Raw genomic sequence first — 10,639 nt, 5'->3', positions numbered from 1 at the left:
GGGGGGGGGGGGGGGGGGGGGGGGGAAGAAGCCAGGAATGAAAGCAATCACTGAAGATAGCAAGGAAAGATGCAGCTGCATTGGTGGAGAGCCAAGGCCCCGAGAGGGCTACGGCGCTGTCTCCGCGCTTTTCTTCGTTAGATCGTCTCGATCCCTATCACTCCAGCTACCCTGAGGAAGTGGGGAGGCAGAAGCCAGGGGGACAACTCCTAGGACCAGACTACATTAGTGGGAAGCGATCCTGGGAAGGAAGAGGAGGAAAACCTACGCCAATGGGGAGGGTCCTGGACTGGAGGAAGATTCCAGGAGCAAGGAATCGGGGATAGGGAAGACGGAGTGCACCTCGCAGTGGGGCACGGCGGAGGGAAGTGTGTGTGCCCCGAAACCGAAAGGGGGATAAGAAAGAAAGAAAGAAACGTGGCCCTGAGCTCGGGAGGAGCGGCTGCGGTCGCTAGCCCAGCCCTGGGGGCGCCGCCCGGGCGGGTACCTGCTGGGTGCTGAAGTCCCATCCTAGGTAGGCACCCTCTGTCATAGCAGTGGAGGCGGGGAGCACAACGCGCTGCGAGCTGGAGGGCGTCGGAGATGTGGTGCACGCCGCCTCTGGTGTGGGCGTGTGGGGGTGAGGGTGTCACTGTGCGCGCGCGCTCGCGTTGTGTGTCACTGCGTGCGTGCGTGTGTGTGTGTGTGTGTGTGTGTGTGTGTGTCCCAAGTCCGGGCGTACTACAGAGGATGAACCTCTCCACAGGGGCGTGGGTGTCCAACCCACACGACACGTGGGTCTGGAGCGGAGGGTCCTCGGTCTCTGCTCCCGCCTCCAGTCCGGCCCAGCCAAGTCCGGCCCCTCTCTGCCCCATCCTGTCCGGTGCTGAGGCCTTCCCTCCTGCTGCTGCTAATCCCGCGCTCAGACCCGCCCCCTTCGCCCCTCTCGGGGGTGAGAGATTGTCCTTTGATGTCAACTGTTCCCTCCTTACCAGCTTTGGGGGTGACGGAGAAAGTACTCAGCCACACCCACTGGCAAAAGGAAATACTGTGAATTCCAGAAAGTTTCTCTTCTCTCCGGTCGTCGCCGAAGCCTCTTTTCTTCCTTTTCCCCATGTTCCTCTCCCTCTTTTTAGGATCTTGTACGATCTTGTTGACCACTCTACAAATCTGCTTTGCTGGAAAGAATCTGCTCAGTGTGAATTTCTTTAACTTTCCTCTCTTTAGACCCTTGCATTTGCATTTGTGAAATGAAGGGTCTGGGGCTCTGAGGTTGCAGCCTTTCTTCCCTGTATCCCTGAAATTGCATCGACGGACCGTCACCCCACTCTTTTTCCAAGAGCCAGCTCAAATCCCAACTTCTGCCTGAGGCCTTCCAATTTACTCTGTATCTTATACATCCAGAGTTGTTTGCTTTTTCCTCTTCTCCTGAAAGGAGAGCTCCTTCAGGGCAGGAGCTGTTTTTGCCTCTCTTTGTGTCCCCGGTACTTAGCACAGGTGCCTAGCACCAAGTGAGAGCTCGTTCATTTACTGATTGACATATTTTGCCCACTGTATTGCCCTCAAAGCCAAGGGCAGAATCAGTGCCCCTTTGCCAGTGGACCTGGAGATCTCAGTGCCAAATCAAATTAAAGGTGAAAGCAGATCATTTTGGAAAATGCCTCCCTCCCAGGTTTTTTTGGAAAGTCTGCCTGTGTGGTAATGGAAAGTATACTGAAGCCAGAAAATCTGGGTCCAATCCTCTGACACCTACTGGTGTAACCTTGGCCACCTATATGCCAGTTAAGGCAGCTAGGTGGTATGGTAGATAGAACCCTAGACTTGAGGTCAATAAGACCTGAGTTCAAATGTGGCCTCAGACTCATACTATACTGGGCAAGTCAAGTACCTCTCAGCCTCAGTTTCCTCATCTATAAAATGGGGATAATAATAGCACCTACCTCTAAGTTGTGGTGAGAATAAAATGAGATTATATTTATAAAGAGCTCTGCTAACCTTAAAGTGCTATATAAATGCTAGCCAGCTCTTTTAAAATTGGGAATTGCTGTGAAGAAAAAGTAGTTTGTCAACCTCAAGGCACCATTGCTTTTTCTCCTCCTCCTCCTCCTCCTCCTCCTCCTCCTCCTCCTTCTTTATAAAGGAGAATACACTCACATTCAGGGATTAGATGTTGATCCCCAATATCTGACCTTTACCTCACAACAATTATGGACTTAAAATCCTCTTGTCACCCTGAGAGCACATATTTGTTTTACTCAATAGACATTTATTAAACAATTACTGTCTGCAGAACACTATAATAGGCAGGGAGAAATAGGCAACTTAGATAAAACATGGTTTCCATCTTTATGAAATTTATAGTCTGATAGAAGCATAAGGCACACCATAACTATAATACACAATATTACATGGTAAGTAAAGTAGAGAGGTAAAAAGTACACGGTAAGCTCTGAGGAGGATAGTTGTTGCTGAGAATAAGGAGCAGAGAAGGCCTGCTGGAAGAAATTGTGTCTGAGGCCTGCATAAGAATTTGACAAGCAAAGGATTGCTTGTCTAAACTTTAACAAAACCCAGCCCAGCCAAGGGACAGGTCACTGGCCTGGGTACAATAGGTCATAACGGCATTACTCTCACAGAACATTAGGACATAGTAACATTGAGAATTGAATTAAGAGAACATATTAATTTGGTGTTTCAAAGATAACAGAACCACTGAGAGAGGATAGGGAAAGCAAAGTCGAAAGTAACACCAAGATTTCAAAAATGTTAGGCTGGCAAAATGTATTGCTGATGCCACTGAGAGTCTGACCAGAATCTTGAATCTGATTGAGATCTATACAGAGAAATTCTAAAAGCTGCAACAGTAGACCGTGGATTGACCTTAGGGGACTGAATTATCCACACTGAGCTCCATGGAGTTTTCAGTGGCTAGTGGTATGAAAGTCAGTTTCAAGGACAAAGCAAAACACCCTCCTCCTTGATTCTGAATAGTTATAGAGTACTACAAGAAATTCCTAAATAATATTGAGGGAAAATATGATTGTATTATTTCTATCAGTGGCATCAGCAATACATTTTGACGGCCTGACATGTTTGAAGTCTTGGTATTACTTTCAACTTTGCTCTCCCTATCCTCATATCTGATCAGTTCACAGATTGTTCAATTTAAAGAGACCTCTATGATCATCTAATTCAAAGCATGTCAGACCAAGAACCCTCACTATCTGACTCACTAATAATAATAGAACTACGAATCAGAACAACTCATAGGTTTCACCTCATGGCCAGAAAATTGGAAAAGATAACATAATATGGGGAGAGTCAATGTTGGAGAGATTGTGGAAAGACAGGCACAGTAATATATTAGTGGCAGAGCTGTGAACTGGCCCAACCATTATGGAAAGCTATTTGAATTTTGCTTTGAAAGGGGGGAGGGACCTAAAATGTCCAAACACTTTAGCCTAGAGAATGTATTGCTAGGCATAGTTACTCTAGGACTGTCAGTAATAACAAGAAAGGTCTTTTTTATATAAAGCTATTTAGAGCATACCATTTCATAGTAGCAAAGAACTAGAAACAAAGTAGATGCCCATTGACTGAGTAATAGCTAAACAAGTTGTAGTCTATGAATGTAACATAGCATTCTTCTGCTGAAACAATGAATGTGATGGATACAGAGAAGCGCTGGGAGGTGTATGTGTGTGAAGCAATACTGAGCGAAGCGAGAACCAGATAATCAACGTAGACAATCAGAGAACAAGCATTTATTGGACATTCTTCTATGGGCCAGGCTCTGTACTAAGGGCTGGTAATTAAAAAAAAAAAAAAGTCAAAAACATGTTCCCTGCCCTGGGGAACCAATGGGAGAGACATCAAGCCAACAACTGTGTTCACACACGAAATATACAAAGTAGGTGAAGTCATCTCAAAGAGAAAGCATTGGGGGAGGGGGTCAGGAAGAAGGGAGGGGAGAAAACGGGAAAGGCCTCTGCAGAAGGTGGGATAGGAGCTGAGTTTTGAAGGAAGCGTGGAGGGGAGTAAAGAGTAAAAAGGCTGGAAAGATGGGGGGGAGGGAAGGTTGTGAAGGCTTTGAATACCAAAGAGAGGGTTTTGTAGTTGATCTGGAGGTAAATGGGAGACACAGATGTATATTGAATAGTGGTAGGACCTGGTCAGACCTTCACTTTAAGAAGATCACTTTGGCATCTGAATGGCGAATGTTCTAGAGTGAGGAAAGATTTGTGGCAAGGAGACCAACCAACAGGCCGTCGCAATAGTCCAGGCATGAGGCGATATATAGGTCTGCACCAGGGAAGTGGTAGTGTCAGAGGAGAAAAAGGAGCACGTGCAAGGTAAAATTGACAGACCCTGGCAACAGATTAGAAAAGGGGGTTAAGAGAAAGTAAAGCATCAGTGATGGCACCTTAATTGCTAACCTAGATGACGGGGAGGATGTGCTATATGTTGAGTTTAAGATATCTACAGAACATCCACTTTGATATGTCCAAGGCAGTTAGAGATAAGAATGTGGACGTCAGCAGAGAGTTAGGCCTGAATAAGTTGTGGTTGTTTCTTGTTGTTTTCTGTCTTTCATTCTCAAAGTGGACCATGACATCAGGAAGATGATGTCATGACTTGCAAGTGAATTGGATTTAAGTGAGGGAGGGCTGTGCGAGGTCACCAGCCTCACTTTCTGCCCCAGAGCCATCTGGGTCCAATGGCCAGATATAGATCAGGACAACTGGAGATGGCCCCCCACACCTGAATAAGTAGGTTTGAGAAAAATCAGCATAGAGATAATCATTGAATCCATGGGAGCTAAGATCACTAAGAATACTCATAATCAGTGAGTGGAACCTGGAGGAAGGTCCAGGAAGGAGGGAACTCAATTCAAATATCTCATTTCTCACTTGGCTCCACTACTTTGGAACCTCTGACTCCTCTCTGACATTCCCTGGCATTGGGAATCTTCCCCCCCACCCACCCCCAATGGGCCCCCTCACCCTTTTCAGCTTCCTTTTGTGTGCCATCTTCCCCCATCAATCGTCAGCTCCTTAAAGTCAGAGATTGGGGTGGGGGATTGTATCCCCCATGCTTAGCAGAGTGCTCAGCACATAGTAGGTGCTTAATAAATTTATTATTATTGTTATCATCATCATCATCATCATCATCATCATCGTCATCGTCATCCAGCAAAAGAGACTGAGATGGAGCAGACAGACAGGTAGGAGAAGAAATACTTGTCAGGAAAGAATACTTGTCAGGAAAAAACCTAGAGAAAAGAGAATGTCAAGAAGAAGGTAATTAAGTATCAAAGGATGCAGACAGGTCAAGAAGGATGAGGATTGAGAATAGGCCATTAGATCTGGCAATTAAGAGATCATGAGTAACTTTGGAGAGAGGATTCAAACTAGATGGTCATTCATCATTCAACTGAATGCTGGGATCAGAAACCAGACTGTATTGAATTAAAAAGAGAGTGATAGGAAAGGGAATGAAGCCACATATATTATACAACCTTCTCAAGGAGTTTAGTGCCAAAAATGAGGAGAGATATGGGATTGTAACTATCAGAAATGGACAGATTAAGTGAGGGTTTTTTGAGGATGGGAGAGATAGGACCATATTGATAGGCAGTGGGGAAGCAGCTGGTAGATATGGAAGAGATCAAAGATTACAGAGTGAGTGGAGATTATAGGAGGGACAATCTTCTGGAGAAGATGGGATGGAGTGAGATTGCTTGTGCACGCAGACCAACGCCCTCCTTTTATTTATTTGTTTGTTTGTTTTATTAAGACTGTTTTATTAAGACTCTCCTTATCTCATCCAGGCTGCAAATGCAGAAGCTATTCATGGGTCCAATCTCATCACTACTTTGGACTGAAGCTTTAACTTTCCTGGGTCTGACCATATTGGTTCCAGAAAGTGCTGAAACCCAATGGGCTTAGGCCTCTATGGCTCAGAAATACTAAGCTCAAGAGATCCTCCAGTCTCAACCTCCCTGGTCATTGAGATTATAGGTGTGCACTACAAAGTCCAACAACCTCGTTTTACAGGTAAGGAAATGGAAACTGAGTTTTGCTGCTATGAAATTTCCACTTATTTCCACTAATTTTGCCCCCTAGGGAAGACCAAGTCTAATCCCCCTTCAAATATTTGAAGACAGTTATCATGTCCCTTTAAATTTTTTTTCTCCAGGCTAGAAACATCCCTGTATTTGCTAAGTCTTATGGTTTCTGCTTCTAAAATGTCTCCAGAATCTGCCCCTCTTCTCTATTCCCACTATATCTTCTCTATTATAGGCCCTTGTTGCACATCAGCCTAGATGATTATAATGATTTTAATGTCTTCCTTACAAGGCTTCCCATTTTCACTCTTTTCTTGCTCTAATCCAGCACCTCTAGGGCTTTTAGGATAATATTCCTAATATGTGATCTAGTCATGTCAGTGTGTAATCTAGTCATGTCATTCCTCCACTCAAAACTGTTAAATGGCTCCCATTTGCCTAACAAGTCAAATTAAAACATTTGCGCTTTTGGACAATTAGCAAAGGAGCAAAATTTGGTGCAAAAGGGTTTGGCCCATATAATCTCATGCCTTGTGGAATGGTGGAAAGAACATTGGATTTGAAGAGGTCTATATTCAAATCCTGGCTCTGAAGCTTACTCTTTGACAATACACAAGTCAGTTAACCTCTCTGTACCTCAATTTCTTCATCTGTAAAGTTGAATAATAAATAATGTTTTGCCTGGTCAGACCACATCTTTGTAATTACTTCATGGGATCATAGAAATAAAGCTGGATGGGACCCCAGAGGCCATCTAATACAACTCCCCCATTTTACAGCTGAGGAAACTGAGGCCCAGGGAGTTTAAGTGACTTGCCCAAAATCATATAGATAATAAGTGTTAGAGACAGGATTTAAACCCAAGGCCTCTGATTCCAAATCCAACGTTCTTTCCCCTGTATCATGCTGCCTCTAGTACTGTTTTCAGTTCTGAGCACCAAATTTTCAGAAGGACTTCTTAGTCTTTCCATGTAACCTGCAGCTAAAACCTCCCCTATGCACTGTCTCCCCCATTAGAATGGAGTTCCTTGAGAGCAGAGATTGTCTCTGCTTTTCTATTTGTATCCAGGGCTTAGCTAGTGCTTTGCATACAGTAAGTACTTAATAAATGCTTTTGTCACTCATTCAGATAAATGTGAACGCTCCCATGATGCAGCAGCTGGAAGGAGTGTGTGTGTGTGTGTGTACTCACAAATACATAATAAGGGAGATCTGTGATCTCATGGGTGTAAGCAGCCCTGTAGATGGAATGCTGATCTTGGGAGGCAGCGGAAGCAAAGAGGTCACTAAACAGGTTTTGGGGAAGAAGTTCCTCAATTTAAACAGAAGGTAAGGTATAAAGGAGTTAAATGGAGTCTGGGAAAGAAAACCTCACCCTCTGTCATTAGCCAAGGACCTCTGGGGTCACAGCCTTGGTGAGGAGGAGAGGGCTGAAGGAGGCCTCAGCCATCTTGACCCTGGGCTTATTCTGGCGGCAGGAAGGTCTATAAATAATGCCAGTCAAAGTTTCGAAGTACGTCCTTGCTTTCCAAAGGGCTGAGGTTTTCAAAGGGCTCGTTCAACAAGATGGGGGCTGTGTAGAAGCTGAGTGAGGTCTCTACCACCATCTGGTGGACACTCTGTGTGCCTGCACCAAAACTCTAGATTAGGCTTCCGTATCCAGGTGAGGCCACCAATGGTGAAAACAACTCTCTTCCCTAAGGTCCTTTATACCAACGGTCTCCAACTTCTGGGATCAGGCACCTGTATCAGTAAAAAAAAAAAATGCTTTTAACAGACACCATATGTGTACATTTATTCATTTGTTTGTTACAGAAATATACTGTTTTGCTAATAGTTACATGCATTATGTCCTGTTATGTGCAGAGTACCTGAGACAGCGTCAGCCATATGGAGAAGCTGAGGACCCTGCCTCTGAGAGACAGATGATAACATGGAATAAAAGTGCCTTGGACAGAATGTGGAGTATTCATAGACGTTCTGAACTGGTTCTGGTCTGCTGACCATGTGGTTAAGAGGAATCTTTTTAATCTGTCTGTGTAACCAGAACCTGGAATATCTTCACAAAAGATGAGTCAGTCTTGGTCTTTTACCTTTGGTCACTGTTTCTTGGCCTTATCAGAGTCTAGAGAGAGACAATTCTAAAGGGAGAAAGGCCTGGAGGTCTTCTCCCTCTCCAGGTCATTCTAATCATCAGGCACCTAACAATAAGAGAAAATAACCAATGGGGGTTCAAGTAGATGGCAGTAAAACAGAGACATCCACAATCCCTTGGGTTACCCTAGAATCCTAAGAAAAAGAGGTTAAGGGGGCAGCTAGGTGGCATGGTGGATAGAGCACCGGCCCTGGATTTAAGAGGACGTGAGTTCAAATCTGACCTCAGACACATAACACTTATTAGCTGTGTGACCCTGGGCAAGTCACTTAACCCCATTGCCTAGCCAAAAAAAAAAAAAGAAAAGAAAAGAAAAAGATGTTAAGCTTGGTTCTGAAAGAATGTGTTCAAGGACCCTTGCTATACACAAAATAAAAAATTTTTAAAGAATGAGATAAAAATGAAATAATATTTGCTCCTAAAGTCAGTAGGAACCAATGGCATTTATTGGATGGGATCTATAAAATAGGGACAAGGATACGTTCACTACCTACCCTGCCTATCTGACCTCAAGCATGTCACTTAGACTTCCTACTTGCCCATTTCCTTAACTGTAAAATGAAAGGGTTAACCCTCTAGGGTAGTTTCCAGCTTCTATGATCCTAAGACCTTATGCCATGAAGTTATTATGGGAAATGTGCTTTATAAACAGTATGGGGCAATATAAATGTGAGTTGTTACTGGAAAGTCAAGACTCAGAGAAAACAATTAGAAAAAACAAGAAAGTATATCATGATGAAAATAAAGCAGCAAACTTCATAGTACTATACAAATGTTAAAGCACTTTCCCTGCATTATCTCATTTGAGTCTTATAACAGCTCTGGCAGGCAGAAACTCATTGTCATTATTATGCCCATCTTAAAGATAAAAAAATTGAACCAAGGGGTGGTTTTTCTGTTACTGTGACAAGATTTCAGAAGAGGTGGAAATCAGTGTGGGCTTGAGTAATCTAGGAAAGACTTCCTTGAAGAAGTAGAAAGATTAAGCATGCTTCTTTTTTTTCCTACAAGCAATCAATCAAAAGCTGACTGCCTCTTGGTTCTAGAGTTTAGGAAAATAACACAGTAAGCACAGTGTAGTGTGATAAGAATGAATGGCATTTAAAGCCCTCTGAAAGTGGAGTGAGATGGCTGAGTAGGTAAGTGAGCTCCCCATTGCTGGAAGCGTTCAAGAAGAGGCTAGCTCTGCATTTGTCAGGCATGCAGGAGAAGGGATCCTTTGATGTGGTGAAATATGAGATGGTGATTTCTAAGATGCCTTCCAATTTCAGGGTTCTAGAATTAGGTAGTTCAGTCTAGAACACACAGGCTCCTTCTGCGGTGCATTTAGAATTTAGAGAGTGGAATTTAGAACTGCAAGGGGCATTAGAAATTACCCAGGAGCAAACTTTTCATTTTACAGATGAAGAAACTGAGACCCAAAGCAAGGAAGTGATTTATTCCAGGTCACACAGGTAGTAAGCAGAGCAGGGATTCTCAATTAGTTCCTTTGATTCCAAATCTAGTGTTCTTTCTACCTTTCCCTGCTACCTGTCATTCCACCTTTTCAAACCCCTGAGAGCACTTCCTTCCTGATCTGAAGGGCCTTATGTAAATCAGGAAGCAGACTGGTATTGTCTCCTTGGCTACAAGGAGGCTTTGCCCTTCCTGATGAGGAATTTGGCACCACCACTTGTATTTTGCTCTGGGAAAGGAAACCACAGAGCAAACAGGGGCCAACCAGTTCCATAACCCAGGAGAGTTCTGGGATGGCTCTCCTCTGGGCAACTATTTCCCACTTGGGCCTCATTGTCTGCTTGTAGTGCCAAGGGCCCAGAATGAAAGGCAACAAGCTGGCTCATGTCTACAAATATCTCTAACTGTGGGGAAGCCAGAGTCTGCATTTATATGTGTGCACACAAATGTAGATCTGTGCAATATGGCTTATCGGTGAATAAAGACCGTAAGGCATCGGCAAGGCAAACACCTGGCTAGGGAGTCAAGAGCCCTAGATTCTACTCCTGACTTTGGCACTGACTCACTGTGTGATTGAGGCACAACGCTTCACCTTTTGGGCCTTAGTTACCTCATCTGAGAAGAGTTAGATTTCTTTGTTCCCCTGTGAATCTGTTGTCGTTGCTCAGCCATTTTTTTTCCAGTCGTGTCTCACTCTTCATGATCTCATTTGGGGGTTTTCTTGGCAAAGATACTGGAGTGGTTTGCTATTTCCTTCCCCAGCTCATTTTACAGGTGAGGAAACTGAGGCAAACAGAGTTAAATGATTTGCCTAGGGTCACACAGCTACTAAGAGTCTGCAGCCAGATTTGAACTAGAAAAAAATGAGTCTTCCTGACTCCAGCCCAAGCAGTCTGTCCACTGTGCCACCTGGCTGACCTGGTAAAAGTCCACAATAGATAAATAATCAAAAAATCCAAATTGACAACTTTCAAAAGAGGAAG

At 44.1% G+C, this 10,639-nt stretch overlaps 1 protein-coding gene and 1 long non-coding RNA gene across 2 annotated transcripts in view; one reads left to right on the top strand and one right to left on the bottom strand.

The window, feature by feature from the left end:
* The window catches only part of XYLB (xylulokinase), a 222,373-nt gene extending 221,742 nt beyond the window's left edge, over positions 1–631 (bottom strand). Inside the window, exon 1 of the mRNA XM_027836833.1 lies at positions 488–631. Within this exon, the coding sequence (XP_027692634.1) occupies positions 488–532 (45 nt within the window). The 5' untranslated portion in view covers positions 533–631. The remainder of the gene's footprint in view (positions 1–487) is intronic.
* LOC114024017 lies at positions 432–8,419 on the top strand. Its single transcript, XR_003566860.1, has 4 exons — positions 432–514; positions 5,810–6,035; positions 7,176–7,375; positions 7,913–8,419. It is a non-coding gene; the product is annotated as an uncharacterized LOC114024017 (long non-coding RNA).
* Positions 8,420–10,639: the final 2,220 nt, after the last annotated feature.

This window comes from Vombatus ursinus, unplaced genomic scaffold, assembly GCF_900497805.2.
Source record: "Vombatus ursinus unplaced genomic scaffold, bare-nosed wombat genome assembly UNPS02014820.1, whole genome shotgun sequence".
NCBI lineage: Eukaryota > Metazoa > Chordata > Mammalia > Diprotodontia > Vombatidae > Vombatus > Vombatus ursinus.
This window is presented reverse-complemented; position numbering and strand designations above follow the sequence as displayed.